Source organism: Myxine glutinosa, chromosome 14 (genome assembly GCF_964187855.1).
Source record: "Myxine glutinosa chromosome 14, kmMyxGlut1.1, whole genome shotgun sequence".
Taxonomy (NCBI): domain Eukaryota; kingdom Metazoa; phylum Chordata; class Myxini; order Myxiniformes; family Myxinidae; genus Myxine; species Myxine glutinosa.
The window spans coordinates 66,426,239-66,443,155 of record NC_136274.1 but is presented as its reverse complement, the minus strand read 5'-3'; the positions used below and the strand labels follow the sequence as shown (position 1 = coordinate 66,443,155).

Below are 16,917 nucleotides of genomic sequence, written 5' to 3'. Positions count from 1 at the left end.
ACAGGCCATGTATGATGGTTTGATAACAGGTGAAGTAGCTGAGGAGAGTGCTTTCTCAACAGACGTCCTTCAGAAGACCGACTCAGCAATGAAAGAAAAAAAGGGTTCCATGAAAGACCTCCGAACAGCACAACTTTGGCTCCAGTACATGGACATGATTGACATTGTTCGGAAATTCAGCAAATCGGAACATACTGGAGACTGGAATTTGCACTTGCAGGCCTTGTATGATATGCTTCCTTTCCTGGCAGCTTCTGGTCACAATTTATACACAAAATCAATCTATATCTACCTCCAGCGACTAGCTCAGTTGCCAGTGCAAGATCCTAATGTTCAACAACATTTTGAGAATGGATTTCATGTAGTGCGACGTTCAGACCGTTACTGGGCTGGGTTGTCAACAGACCTGGTGATTGAGCAGGTGCTCATGAGAAGCCTGAAAACTACAGGAGGTCTTACTAGAGGTAGAGGGATGGAGGAATCACAGGGCCTCACATGGGTACGATCGAACCCTATGTGTGCAGAGGTGAACAATGCCTTGCAAGAGTTCATGTCAGTTTGCTACTCCACTAGTGAACAACATAAAGACCTAACTACAGCACGTAAAGAGAGGGACACAGGTGACACGCACAAGATCATGACATTCCTGTCATCAAAAAGCCCATTTGATAATGAGGATTCGACCTTACACAGCATTGCCACTGAAGTGACTGTAGGTGATTCAGTTAATGTTGACAAAGCCCTCCCTGTTGGAAAGACTATTTTAGATGGAATGGTTGGTCAAAAAGTCTTGCAATATGTATTCAAGAAGACAGATCAGGTTGTAACCCTTGGAGCCAAAACAGCTGTGAAGAAGGGCACAGAGTCTGTGTTAATCGACCCACAACTGCTGTTCCAGCGTCTGGTTACTGCAGGGACACGCCATGGTGATCTGAATGAAGTTTTCTCACATGAACTTTGTAGTTACCCATCAGCACTGTTTGAAACAACCAATGTATTGCTTGCACCCGACAAACCTACACTGGCTGATGCAATATGGAAACAACTTCCTGATGCTGCCAAGACATCTAGCCTACCAAATGACCCACCAAATGATGTACAGTATGTCCTAGATGGTGGAGCTCTCTTGCACAGAATTCCATGGAATGGTGGAGACACATACAATGCCATTTGTAGTCGTTACGTCCAGTATGTTGCAGGCAAATATGACCCTGCCATCATTGTATTTGATGGTTATGAAGGTGGCCCGACCACGAAAGATGTTACACATGGTAAACGGGCCAGAGGAGGTGTCAGTGCTTCCGTGCATTTTACAGGGGACATGGTGTGTTCGTTGAAGAGAGAAGACTTTCTGGCCAACACGACCAATAAGCAACGATTCATAAATCTGCTCAGCGAACACTTTGAACACCATGGCACTGAAGTATTGCATGCAGAGGCTGATGCAGACGTCCTGATGGTGCAAACGACTATTGCATCTGCAGACAGAAAGAACTCTGTCCTCATTGGAGATGACACCGACCTACTTGTGCTCCTCTGCGGTCAGGCATCAGAGACATCCTTTGACATTTATTTCAGACCTCAGCCAAAGTTGACTTCCAAGAAGCCACCCAGATGCTGGAACATCAAACTGGTCCAAAAGGCACTTGGAAAAGATATTTGTGACAACCTTCTCTTTGCGCATGCCATACTTGGGTGCGATACTACATCCGGGTTGTTCGGCATTGGGAAACCCATGGCTCTGAACAAACTCAATAGGTCAAATGAATATTTCCGGCAGCAAGCTGCAGTCTTCAAAAACCCATGTGCCACACATGACGGCATAATGACAGCTGGAGAAAACGCCCTAGTTTGTTTGTACAACGGCAAACCTGGCGATAGACTGAACGCCCTTCGTCTGCAACGCTTCCACCAGAAGGTTTCATCCAGTACAACTTGTGTAAAACCTCGCAACTTGCCTCCCACATCGTCAGCAGCTCAGTACCATAGCCAGCGTGTGTATCACCAAGTCCAGCAATGGAGTGGGGTAGATATGCGTGCCGAGGATTGGGGATGGAGGATCAGCGATGGGAAGATGTTTCCTGTTCAAACGAACTTGAAGCCTGCACCTGAGTATCTCCTGCAAGCGATCAACTGTTCCTGCAAGACAGACTGTAGAGGAAGATGCAGTTGCGTAAAGTATGGACTACAATGTTCTCCAGCGTGTATAGAATGTAAAGGACTTCATTGCTCCAATGTGACTCTGCCTGATCAAGAAAGTGACTCTGATGATATGTAATGGTATCCAGCAGAGGTTTAGTATTCAGTGCACTAGATATTTTAACATGTTTCTAGAAAATGAAAGTACAAAACTAGTGTCGAGTATAATAACACTGCTCCTGCACCGCTGTGGCCAGCATTTTGCTTAATTGTTGGTTTGATGCACCCCACTGGACGTGCCAATTTCATAAAATCTTTGTGAAACTTCACAGAGTGCACTGCTGAATTCTGCAAGAGCTGCTAATGTCACGACCTAAATTAATATCCAATAGCAAACTGACAGTTTAGTGGGCATTTTGAATTTGAAGTGAACAGTTTGTATATGTCAGAAATGGGTTGATTATATTCAATAACATATACCAACGTATTTCACATCTGTTTTAGCTGTATTACTTGCTGATATAAGAAGGTAATATTCTAAAATTAGCAGTTTTGGTGGTTATTTTGGCAGTCATTTTGGCGGCCATTTTGAATTTGAAATATGTAACCAGTTTTAAAATGTCAGAAATGGGTTTCTTGTTACCAACAACATATATGTAGGTGTTTCACATATATTTTTAGCACTATTACTTGCGTATATATGGCCAATTTTAAAATTTGTCAGTTTTGGCGGGAATTTTGGCGGCCAACTAGAAAAATAAGCATGAGCCTGTACTTCAATTTCCCGAGACTTTTAGTATGTTATTCTATAGTATATTTGGAGTTGAAAAACACTTGAATGGTTTCTATTGCAATTAGTGGTGGGTTTGGCCATATAACTTTACAGATTCCCTGGTCTATTATATAAATGGGGGCCAACTGGCAGAACAGGCGAGAGCTGAAAATAATGTGCGTATTCTAAGACACATTGACGGAAAAGACTGTGTTGCAATCGAGGTGAGATACCATGGATCTTGTTACAGAGACTTCACCAGGCCATTATCAAGAAAAAATATTCAACAAGAAAGTGATATGACTGAAAAGTGCCTCATGGACAATGAATCCTTCAACAAATTCTGTGAAGAGATAATTGATCTGCAAGTAATTAAGGACAAGGCTGTGCTGAGATTAACTACACTCAATAAATTGTTTGTGAAAACAGTAAGGAGGATCGAAAACCAGGACGCCAAGAAATACAAAACATTCTACTTGAAGCAAAGGCTACAGGTGAGATACCCGCAGTTGAAATTTCTGCGTCCTAAAAAACGCAACCAGAGTGACAGTGTATGTGGATGAACTTTCAGCAGAGATCTTGCTAGGTGATGAAAGATGTGGCTCCACTGTACCACAGGACACTGACACCACCGACACAGACACCACCGACGCAGAGGATGACACCCACCAATATCCAACTGCAACATGCACCACCAACAATTAGAGAGAGATATTCAAGTGCATTAGATCTCAGAAACGAAATCTCCACAGTTCCACCACAGACAATGCCATGGCCACCCAATTCTTCAAATTTAACGTTGGATACAGCAGAAAAACTTGTACCAAAGAAACTTCAACTTTCTGGCATGGATGACTGGATTATCGTCTGACCCAGAAGATGATGAATTTGTGGAAGTGACAGATGACCAGCAAAGACGTCTCCTTTCCTTGGCACAGGATATTATCTACTTGGCATCGAATGGAAGAAAGGCTATGCCAAAGCACACAACACGAGCCATGGCTGTATGGCATTTAACTGGCTCAGCCCAATTAATTGGACTTCTGAATGGTTTTGGCCACTGGCCAATAAGGAAATTCAAAGAGGAGACTCTACGCTTCCCTCATGCCTGCAAGAAGGTATCTTCACCACCCTGATATGGGACAACAATTATTTCGGTGAAGAGACCTTATCTGGAAAAGGTACAACACACAATACCAATGGGATTGCCATCCAGCATGAGACTTCTACTGAAGAAAGACCACTGTTACCTCAGGTTAGTGTAAAGAAAAGCAGACAAAGGTCATTAGAAGCCCCAGAGCAGAACCTGATTCCATTCTTTGGAATGAAGAAAGCCGACCCTAAAAATCTTGGAAAGGAAACTGTGCTGAAGAGAGATCAACATACAAAACCATCAGATGAAGTGAGGCATACAGATTATGGTTACTACATTACCAAGACCCCAGTTGGTGATAGCCACCCTCTTCTGCCAGGTTGGATAGGATATAATCAAATGCTGGCTAACAATGTTCCTCCAAAAGCAACCATAGCCTACCTTCCCGTTGTAGATGGCACCCCAACTGACCCAAGTACAGTTAATACTCTATTGCACAGAAGCATTGACATAGCAGATTCACTCCAGCTAGATGCAATTGTTGTCGTTGTTGACCAAGCAATATATTCCAAAGCCCAAGCCATCAGATGGCAGACACCCGTGTTTATGGAACACATTGCACTACGGTTAGGGGCTTTTCACACAGCTATGACATTCTTGGCTTGCATTGGAAAGCGTTTTCGAGATGCTGGCCTCGAATACATCCTTGTTGAATCTGAGGTACTAGCACCGGGATCGACTAATGGTGTGATGAACGGAAGACATTATAATAGAAGTTTGTGTTGCCACAAACTTATGGTAGAGGCACTTCATCGTCTACGATGGCAAACCTTTGTCCAGTCCCAGTCGCAAGAAGTCGCTGATACTTATGAAGAGATTATCATGAATAGAAGCTACAAGAAGCATTTCCAATGCAAGGCTATACAGAAGTAATAAATGGTGCTGCTTTCTGCTCCATGGAAGAGGCATACAGAAACTTCATTGAAGACAAGAAGAAGACAAATGCAACATTTGCATTTTGGTGTTCGTATGTGGAGATGGTGGAGATACTTCTTCAATTCATCAGAAGTTCCAGAGAAGGAAATTGGTATTACATCTGTCCACAGTAAGATCAATGATGCCATGGTTGTTCTCCTAGAATCGCCACAACTATGCCAGATACCTCCCTGTGTACTGGATGGAAATGCAGAACCTTCCCAACTCTCACCCATCCATCCATGACCAGTTTATGAGAGGGAATTTTGCAGTCCAAAGACAGGACACATATGGCTTTGCTGGTGTTCCCTGTGATCAAACAATCGAACAAACTGTGAACAAGGAATCAAAAACGCGCGGTGGCATTAGAGGGTTCACGGTGAACAAAGGAGCTGTCAATAGATGGGCAACTGGCCACCATGAACGTGCCGCCATAACAAGACAATGTGAGGAAATGGCTGGCAAAAGTCAACGAGCAGTTATGAGAAAGGATCTGACAGTGAGTCGCATGACGCGAGATGAGGAAGATGTGAACCGCATCAACGAGACAACTTCAAATCTAACTAACCCATTTGAAGAGTCGGAAACGGCATCAAGTGAAGTAGTACATCTCGCGTCCGGTGTTGTGGCATCACCTGAAGTGTCAAATGATCTCCTGACGACCGAAGAAAAGGGAGATGCTGCCTTTCTTCATTATTGCCAAGAAAGGCTCCAGAATGAGGAGAAATCTATCCAGGACACTCTACCAAAAGCAAAGCTCAAAACGTTCACTGAGATGTCAAAGACAGTGGTCTCAAGTGTGAGAGGGAAAGAGGTTGCCTTGAAGAGTGACAGGGATCTTTTTGCCAGACTTGTGATCATTGGAAAGATGAGGTGTGTGAACCTCCAAAACATGATGACCTACTAACTTGGGCCTTTGCCTCTTCCAATAAGCAAAAAGTGATGGCTGCTTGGTCAAAACCAACAAGGCAAAGCTCCTTCATATGTTAGAAGAGGTAAAAGTGCCAGAAACTTGTGAGATACCACTGGGGCCTCCAAAATGTGGTGTTTGGATTGTGGATGGCATGGCATTTCTTCAACAACTAAACCAGAAGAATATGCCAGACCTTTGGGCAGCTTGCTGTTAAAATACTGAAGCAACTGGTCAACATCAGCTTCTTGAACAAATCTCAGTGTATGCACTTTGTAACTGATACCTACCATGGTCAGCATTAAAAATGCAGAGCGCAAAAGAAGAGCTGCCAGTGGATCACAAAAAATAAAGATCGCAAAACCAGAACAAAAAATTCCTAGGCAATGGAAAAAATTCCTCGCAAATGGCCACAACAAGCATCAACTGGTGAAATTCCTTGTGGCAGAATGGAAGAGATGCAAGGCAGACCAGCTCAAAGGAATTCACTTGGTTGTAGCCCATGAGGACAAATGTCATTCAATTTGTACAGACACAGACGGAACTGTCAAGTTTGAAGCAATAGAAGAATTATCCTGTGATCACGAGGAAGCAGATACTCGCATGCTATTACACGCCAAGTACATAGCTGCTACAAGTAACAGTCCACCAGTTATCATCGGGAGCCCAGATACAGATGTATTTGTGATCGCCTTGGGACTTACTAATCAAATCAGTTCACCGCTGTATTTTTATACTGGTAGAGAGGACAAAGTGCGCACAATTGATGTCGGTGCTGTTCAGCAGGAGTTGGGAGATGAACTGACGGAAGCTCTCATAGGATTCCACTGTTTCACCGGTTGTGATTCGGTCAGTTCCTTTTATGGAAAGGGGGAACAAAGAGCCTTTAAACTACTGCAGAAGAATCCCACCCTTATAGAGTCATTCAAGGAACTTGGTACATCTTATGACATATCTGAAGAGATGGTCAGTCGTCTGGAAGAGTTTGTATGCCTACTGTATGGGCAGAAGGAAATTACTTCAGTAAATGAAGTGAGATATCTCATGTTGAAGACAGCAACCAGAACTGAAAGTGTCATGCCCCCAAACCAGGACTCCCTCAAAAAGCACATCCAGAGAGCTAACTATCAAGCCAGCATCCACAAGAAAAGCCTGGTGCAACACCAGGATCTGCCATCTCCTGCAGGCAATGGTTGGAAGATGGATGGCAATGAGCTCACAATTGACTGGATGGACCTAGCTCCAGCTCCTGAAAGTGTTCTAGAACTTGCATTCTGCAGATGTAGGGGATCAAAGTGTAAACCTCCAAATGCTGATGAGTCATGCTGTATCTCTCTTGGACTGAGATGTACAGATCTGTGCCAGTGCAAGAAATGTGAGAACATTCAGCTCCCAACAGACATTGAAGAGACAGAAGACCCCGACAATGGTGAAGGTGATGATGAGGAATATAGAGAGGACCTGTAAGTTCGCAAGTAAGGTGCTCAAGTATAAAAGAATATAACACAAACATAAAGTGTATGCTACTCTATATATGACAAGGCAATTTCACCTAGTATATTTTACTAAATAAATTGGTAATAACATGATCAGACAAGTTACGTCGCTTTTTTGTGCAGATCTTTGATTGGGTTTAATGATCTGAATGCGTTTTCATGAACTGTCCATTACAAAATTAAAATAATCTTTGGTTAGGTTAACCCATCCAGGACGAACCCCACGTATTAGTGGTTTGGTGAAATAACTGTTACAGTCATAAACATCATACATACATGAGCAGAAAGAGCAAAAAAAATTACAAACTTTGAGCCCATTTTTGTCACAGTGCAATATACAGTGGAACCTTGACTTACGAGTTTAATTCGTTCCGTGACCGAGCTCGTAACTCAAATTGCTCGTATCTCAAATCAAATTTCCCCATTGAAATGCATTGAAATGCTATTAATCCGTTCCAGCCCGCCAAAAACCACACCAATTTTTTTTTAAATATACAGTATATATAAAAATATCTCGCGCTTTATATTTCACCTGTATGCAGCATACAAGTTGGCAGGATGGCCTGGACTGGAGGTACGCACACTTGACTCTAAAGTCTAAACTGTCCAGCCTGGGTTTGAATCCCGACCCAGCTATAACCTGTCATGGGTGAATCACAGGCAGGGTGATTCATCAATGTGTGTACCGCTAAACTGGGCGCCCCGTTTGCGTCCCATTAGTTGTTGGATGTTAAGGATCTCACCGTGTTTTCCACAAAGAGAAGGCGAGCTATCGCCGGCATTCTGAACAAGTTGTGGCCTGGCATGCTCTTCTCCTCTGCCGTTATATACGTCCTCCTCGACACCTCGCTCATGTTTTTCGACGATTGCGTGTTTTATATCCAAGCACATCATCCTCTTCTTCTTCTCAGCACTGCACTTGCCACTCACTTTCTTAGGCCCCATGGTTAAAACTAAGAAATTTTCCGAAATAACCAAAATGCGAAAACAAAAATGCAGCGCTATACGACAGAGATACGTACTGTACGTGCACGGCAAGATAACCACGTGACCAGAACCCACCTGGCAGCGGAACTCGAAATAACCAAAATGCGAAAAAAAAAATGCAGCGCTATACGACAGAGATACGTACTGTACGTGCACGGCAAGATAACCACGTGACCAGAACCCACCTGGCGGCGTGAACTCGAAATAACCAAAATGCGAAAAAAAAATGCAGCGCTATACGACAGAGATACGTACTGTACGTGCACGGCAAGATAACCACGTGACCGGAACCCACCTGGCGGCGTAAACTCAAAATAACCGAAATGCGAAAACTAAAATGCAGCGCTATACGACAGAGATACTGTACTTGAACGGCAAGATAACCACGTGACCGGGTGGCGAAAGCTCGTAACTCGGCTCGCATCTCAAAGCAATAAACCGCCGGAGCGACGGCTCGTATCTCGAAAAACTCGTAAGTTGGGGCACTCGTAAGTCAAGGTTCCACTGTATAGTTCATTCACAGCTATATTTCTTAATGTGAATAGCACTAAATCATCAAATTGGCAACAATGGAACATTCAAAATCACTATTTTTCCATTCAAATGGGGAATTTTATGGTTTATAATTAAATTTATGTTTATATTTTCATTTCTAATAAACTACATCCCTTTGTAAATACTTTAATAGTGCAAGAAAAAATAAAAAATTGCCAATTTGACTAATTAATAGATTATATAATTAAAGTGCACTAAAAAATAGGGACCAATGCATTTTCTTCCTTGGTAACTATTGACAATTCAATTTATAAAGTTTATTTCCAATGCCAATGAGGAGACGACGAAAATATTTATCCAAGACATTAATAAGCCATCGCCCCACTGTCTAATGGTGTGAGAATGATCTTCCACAGATGTTCCATTGTGATTTGTGGACTCTCGGCTTGGGAAGAGAGCCATGGGATTGATGAATGGGAATTTGTAACAAGCCGAGCATATGGGGCCATGTTCGGCATGGAGAAGCACCCTACTTTGGTGAAATTAGTGAATTGTGAAAAAGAATCGACATGGGTAATCTGAGGGTTGGATATAAATTTAAGGGTGAAATTTTGAGAGACCATGGTGGACACTGCACAGTGGCACCATTATTGATCCAGGTGTGTTAGACCAAAGTGTTGGAGTCTGAGATAAAAATGGATAGAGTAGTAGGACACAGCCATCAACTGGCTACGGGGGCGACGGTGCCAATACTTGGGATGCAGGGTTGTGGGGATGTAGTTGGGTCGTCTGGAGGTCAACGTGTTGCTATGGGTGTTCGAGGTGTGTGGACCATGTCTCCTGGGATGAGTCTCCTGGTGGAGCATGGCTGTTGACTGGACCTTGGCGTGGGGTCAAGTGTGGGTGGGCACTGGGGGCTGCATGTGAGGAGACTGGGGGATGTGGGATGTGTAGGGGACGTGCTGAGGATGTCACGCATTGCGACTACCCCCCAGGTCCGAGGCCTTGGAAATGGTGGGGTTGGCGGTGGGTGCTCATCACATTGGCCAGCCGGGGCTAGTGGGGCTGTGTTCCTCACAGGGGGTGAAGGATGGATGGTGGGTAGCATCCTTATGGACGCTCATGGGCCATGTTGGCGTTTCAGCTGCTCAACTTGTCCCGATAGCTCTTGCACGGCAGAGTGGCGGAGCTGTCGTATTTAAATGTAGCAGTGTAGTAAAGAGCACTGGAGGAGGTGAATCCACATACTTGCCAGTACAGTTGGATAACAGGAAATTTGGTGGAATTTATTGGTCCCATGGGATAAATTTTGGGATTCAGTAGGGTGGATGGCACTCTTGGACCTGAACAACCTGCAAATACCTGCACTTGAGGTAAGTGATGATGTGTGCTGTCCCAGGCTTCAGTACTTGCTCGTTTAAATTGGGACATGAGTAATTCAGAATGGGGAGCAAGTGAGAGTGATGGCATGGCCGGTGAGGGGATCGGAATGTGAGCCACAAAGTGTCTTGTGGCTGGAGTTTGTTGAAGTGTAGGGGTGTTTGTGTTTTTCTGTGGTCGTGAGGTTGGACATTGAATTATGAATGAATGATGATTATTGAAATGTGGTTAAAATGTGAAAATGTAAAATGTAAAAAGCAAGGCAGAGCAAGTCATCCCTTTCAGGCGTTTTTTGGGAAAACTCCACCTTGTTGACCAAGCTGGGTCGGAAGATAACAGGCGACCAGGCAATAGTGGTGTACGTCTGAAGGAAAGTGGATCCATCAACTCATCCCTCTTTGCTCTCAGCAAGGTTGTGGATGCTTTGAATAAGGGCTCCACCTGTGTACCTTACCGGGAAAGCAAGCTCACACGCCTTTTGCAAGATTCTCTTGGTGGATCCGCACATACTGTGATGGTCACAAACTTGGCCCTGGAGCAGCGCTTCCTCTGATTCAACCTCTGCACTCAATTTTGCCAGCAAATCAAAACAGGTGGTCAATCGTCCACTCACCCTGCAGAGCCAGCAGCCAATTATGAAGCGACGATTTTCCAACAGGAACGATGGCGATCTGGGCAGAGATGCCGTACTAGCAACACATCACGATGCAGAAAATACCTCATTAATCGGGCCTCTCCTGAAACAACAAAAGACATTCCCAGATGGAAGTGTGGAAGCGTTTGGAATCCATAGAGCGGGTTGTCAGTCACGGGAACATGCAACCTGTAGAAATTGCATGCAATGCACTGAAGGACCGTAACCAGGAACAGCGTCAGCCATTAAAGTGTGGCTAAAATTCCCCGGTCGTGCAGGCGGGCACCGCTGGTGGCAATTCTATGCCAGTTGGTGTCGTTGCACCTTTTGGCAAACCTCAAGATGAACACCTTAATGCTTTTCTACACACTACAGTATGTGATAACAAAGGCTCTGTGAAGGTGTATGAAGCACTGGATTCAAATGCCCCTCAGTTTAATGAGAACCGAAAGCAACTCATCCTGGACATCATGAACCACGGAAATATGCGGCAGTTGAAGGCCTTGCAGAAGGTTGGTGAGGAACGTGCGAAGCTCATCATCAGCTGGCGTGAAGAACAGGGCCCATTCACCGAGATGGAAGATTTGACCAAGGTTGAGGGACTCACATCAAAAGTGGTCAATTCCTTCTGGAGGCAAACGTGACGTGCAACACAACATGTGAGTGCTGGTCGGATGTCCATGGAGATTACATCACTAGCTGGACAACAGCGCCGGTGTCTCGATCAACTTTTGCACTGTTCTTTTGTTCATATGCACGTTCAAAAGTTGCAATTTTTTTTTAACCGAGTAAGACAACATGATACTTCATCATTCTATAATTTGAGAAGTGTCGTTTGACTTTTATGCACTCCTGGAGCGAATGAGTCAAACAGGTGGTTTTACTTGTGGTGAGCACTGGAAGGTTTTTCAATTAGGCTTAAAACCTTTATCTTTTCTACCGCCATTAAAACACCCCAAATTGCGCGCGTGGGGCCTGGGCGATTCTTGACGAGATACCCCAGCCGATTTGAGTTAAATCCCCCACACAAATCACACATAATTATTTTCCAGTTATTTTTTACCTTTGTCTGTGTTTGGGTCTGTTGTGGGAGCTCTCCATTTCGGAATTTAGTTTTATTTTATCGTGCATTATTTGATTACCGGTATTTCTTTAATAAAGCCGGCATTTTTGTACAGTACATTTTCGTGTCGTTTGAGTTTATTTATTACAGGTTGAAAACTGCGTTGGGACCCGCGAAGGTAAGCTCTCCGGTTTCTCCCCCGTTTGCTCCCCACGCGTATTAACCCTGCCATTGAACTGAACGCCTTGTGGAAGTGTAAATTTATGAAGCAAGCAATTTATATGAGCCACAAACCTGCTTTCCTCGTCTGCAAGTGTCTTTTTGTGGTTTCCATGCAAAATTTGGGATCCCCTGCAGTTGGCAAGTTGTCTCCGGCACTGACCAGAATCGTGGCTCGAGAAGAGTAAAAATTCTTCGTGGAGGCAATGGTGAACCACATATTGTCATCAATGACTGAGGGAACATTATTACAAATAGGGTAATATTACATATGGGATGTTCTTTTCAAATAATGTAATGTTGGATTTAGTATGTCTCATTGAAGTTCCATGAGTAAGATATTGTGTTTCTTAGTATGGCTGACAGCTGACATCGCAATATCTGAGTAAATTAGTATTCAGAACTGTCCATTGTTGGTGAAAGCTAATTACTATTGGTGCTTGCTTAGCAAGGGGCTTGGCAAACAAGCTTTCTTTGTGACTGTGAATAATCTACTTAGTACAATGCAAATACTTGGTAATTATTGCAGAGTCAAACAATGGGAGCAGATAAATCACTCTGCGCTGACCGTTGTAAAGACAGTTCAGCGCACGCTTTTTCTTTTCACTTGTAGTTTATTTAATAAATCGTTTTATGGAATTGTTAGCGTCCTCAGTGGAATCTTTCAAAGAAACGATAATTAAACTGAATCGAAATAGCTTATTAGTATTTGAAAAAGGCTCCGATGTAGTGGAGGGTATACTTTTGTATACGCCGTATACTTTAAAAAAATATAGGACATTTTGGCGTATACGCACATATACCTAAAAAAAAAAATTAGGCTATAAATAAAAAAAGAAAAGAAATGTAGTACGAATTGTATTATTATTAAAATCGTCTACATTCATACGCTGCGCGTGGTGTTCCATAGGATTAATTTGTGTTGGCTATCCATATACGTGACTAACTTTTGACAAATCAAACATACGTATTATCGACATTGATGATTGCGCATCCTTCTCCCGGGGCCGGCGGGGCGCGCGTGGCGGGAGGCCCCCAGGCTAGGCCAGCATTCCGTATACGGAGCTGATTTCGTGCCGACAAATTGCTAGGACCAATTAAGGAATTTGAGGAAAATTGAGGTACGTAATTGATATGCTCTGTGGTAATTAAAGGCGTTCCTGTGCTACTTTGTTTACCTTGCATGTACGAATTAGCGTAATTTGATAGTTTACCATTTATTCAGAAATTATTCAAAAAGACTGAAGGACAGCCTTCAATTTCATAAGTTAAAAGTTTGGACGACTGTCGGCATGTCGCGCGCTTAGCTGCAGGGATCGGGCTAAACGCAGTGTTTTATCAGGCTAAAACGCAGTGACGTCATCAAGTCCCGTGGCATGAGTTTCGATTTCGTAAGTGGAATTGAACCTCGTTGTAAATTACTTACAGAATGAAACTTACAGAATTACTTACGTCGTAATTACAGAATGAAATCGTCGTAAATTACTGCATAATTTAAACCTCATTTGACAAGATACCGTGTTTCTTTGAGAGAAAGCAAAGCGACCGGAAGAGCGAGTGCAGTTGCACATTGTCAAAACGTGAGGACAACGTGCGCATGTGCGGCAAGACAGGTCAAAGAGCACACGCGCGGACCTCGGCCCTTATAAAATGAACGTTGTTTTTAATACACAATTAGTAAGTGCTTTAGAATGCATGCATTTCATTCACTAACATGTCCGTATAATATCTTAAAATACAATAAAATTAACTGATGTACTAGTAATAATGCGGATACTTATGATACCTATAAATTTTCTTTGTTTTGAAAACAGGTTTGGCAGAATGCGGCACAAGCTGATGCAAAGAAAGATGAGAACGACTTGACGTCCAATAAGGGAAAATTCAACGATGGACACATGGAATCAGCATCACAAAAATCGGCTAAAAGTAGGATTGTGTTCTTTTTACAGAAATGATACAGAAATCTATTTTATAAAGGGGGAAAGCGAAAGTGATACAATATTTCTTCTTGAAGTTGAAGGTAAACATTTAAAAGACCACACCTGACTCGATTGTTTTTTTTGGACTATATCCCTACTTCCATTTTTGTTATCTCTTAGTTGGTTCGGTGAGTTTTTCCTGTAATTCTGCACATGTACAGTCAGTTGAATGTTAGCTAAAATATTTATGCATAATATATTGCTAAGTTTCCTTTACATAATTCAATACATAATATGTGGTCGTTGTTATAATTTCTTAGCAAAACTAATCTTGATTCATTTCTATATTTCAGAACTTGGAGCTAAGCGTCCTTCCATGAAACCAAATAAGCCTGGAAGCAAGAGGAAAAGAACTAAAGCCACAACAAACACAATCACATCATATTTTACAAAGGGTAAGTAATTGTCGCATTATATTATATTTGCAAGCTGTAAAAAAAATAGGTTCATGCCATTGTCTTGATACTGTATCTTTAGAGCGATGTTGAAATATGAAGCCGTTTTGAATTGAAAAGATATTCATCCAAAAAGCATATTTTCAGGCTTACAACAATTCATTATGTGAAGGGTTATCTGCTAAATACTAGTTAGGTATTGCATTGACAAAAGGAATGCCGGTGATATAAATTTGTACCGAATAATACACCTAAATCCCGTAGACCATGAGAAGTGCTGGTACTGCTGTTGGGGGTGGGGGGTTGCTGTAAATTAAACACATTTTTAAAGGCACTTTTGCTATATCACTACTGTATTTGTTTTTTTTTACCCACAGCCAGTCCAAGCATGATGTCTTCTGCACCACCAAATCGTTCTGATAGTGATGCCATGCCACCAGTCACACCAATGGGTTGCCAGGAAGCTGACAGTGATGCCATGCCACCAGTCACACCAATGGGTTGCCAGAAAGCTGACAGTGATGCCATGCCACCAGTCACACCAATGGGTTGCCAGGAAGCTGACAGTGATGCCATGACACCAGTCACACCAATGGGTTGCCAGGAAGCTGACAGTGATGCCATGCCACCAGTCACACCAATGGGTTGCCAGGAAGCTGACAGTGATGCCATGACACCTGTAGATCACAAGGAGTTGGACACTACTCCAGAGCAACCTTCAGAATATCAAGAGTTGAATCCCAATTGTCACTTACCTGCATGCTGGAATGATGCGAAATATGAAGAATTTCGTGCCAAATATCCATGGTTGGTGGCACATGAAGGGGGGCTATTATGTAATATTTGCTCAAAGGTTAAAAAACTACATTGTGGAGTTGTCATGACCCAAGGTGTTTATCTTGGACCGGAATGGTTATCTGTAGCAGTGTTTCCCAATGGTGATACTAAAAAAGCACAGTTGGCTTCATTACGAAACAAAATAAAAAGACATAAGACGTCTGTAAGCCATCAAAAAGCAGAAACATGTCTGGAAAAAACCAACAAACATGAAATAGCTTCTGCTTTCACGATAAGTGAATCACACCATTCAAGTGTCACTGAAAAAGTTTTTAGAACTGTGTACTACTTAGTGAAACAAAATAGACCTTTTGCAGATCATGTCAACTTGTGTGAGTTACAAATGCTAAATGGTATTGACTTAGGATTTGGACTACATTCACGATACTCAGCAACAGAGATCTTGTCTTCCATCGCGTCCAACATGCGGAGTGAACTGTGTTCAGCAATTATCAGTGATAATTGTAAGATTTTACTAATGATTTATGAATCAACCACAGTAAGCCACAAATCGGCATTAATATTATATATACGAACATTCATGTATTCAGAAACCAAATCTACTGATGCATTTGCATTTCCATTAGAATTAATTGAACTAGAGAGCTTATCAGCAGAATCCATAACCAACAATGTTCTCTCCACGTTAGATAAGCATACATTTACAGAAGCCTACTTGAAGAAAAACCTTGTTGGAGTTTGTGCAGATGGTGCCTCAACAATGGTGGGGAAAAAGTCTGGAGTGATGACCAGATTGCAAGAAAAGTTTCCAAATATTATTATATGGCACTGTATGTGTCACAGACTTGAGCTTGCTGTCGGAGATGCGGTGGATTCTGTTACTGCAGTGAACCATATAAAGATATTTATAGACAAATTGTACAGCTTGTACAATACCTCGCCCAAAGCCCGGCGCAAATTAGAAGAGTGTGCGAAAGAACTTGAAACACAAGTTTTGCAGATGAAGCGGGTTCTTGACACAAGATGGACCCCTTCCAGTTTTCGTGCTCTCAGAGCCTTGTGGAACAATTACAAGGTTCTACACAGCACTTTAGTGATGAATCTAATACGGGAAAGTCTAATACTGAAACTGCTACATACAGTGGATTGAAGGCCACTCTTGAGACTGATGCATTCATTCATAGTTTGGCAGTTATGCTGGATGCCATATCAGAGATATCCGAACTGTCTTTGATCCTACAATCAGAGAGTACCACAATTGTAAAAGCTTACCAAGCTGTGAAAAGGACCATCAGGGCATTGGCTCAACAAAAGGACCAAGATGGAGAGAATGAGCTCAGTGAAAGAACAGATTATCCATATTACACACAGTATGTAAAGGCTATGCAGGAGGATAGTTTCAAAGGAGTAATGATTCAAGAGGGCAGGCGACGACAACCTAAGTTAAACAAAAATGCTTTCTTGCAATCATTGATAGACAATCTGTCAAGCCGTTTGGAGTGCAATGTAGCATCGCAGAGGAGCGGCATGGATAGTGGAGCATCATCTAGGGAATATAAATTGTTGATTCGGCAGATTG

The 16,917-nt window shown here is 42.7% G+C and overlaps 1 protein-coding gene across 1 annotated transcript; it reads left to right on the top strand.

The window, feature by feature from the left end:
• Nucleotides 1-13,795: 13,795 nt before the first annotated feature.
• Nucleotides 13,796-16,228, top strand: LOC144888795 (uncharacterized). Its single transcript, XM_078768003.1, has 5 exons — nt 13,796-13,840; nt 13,987-14,092; nt 14,439-14,540; nt 14,918-15,613; nt 16,182-16,228. Exons 1-5 carry the CDS (start codon nt 13,814-13,816, stop codon nt 16,226-16,228), a joined length of 978 nt encoding a protein of 325 aa, XP_078624129.1. The 5' UTR covers nt 13,796-13,813.
• Nucleotides 16,229-16,917: the final 689 nt, after the last annotated feature.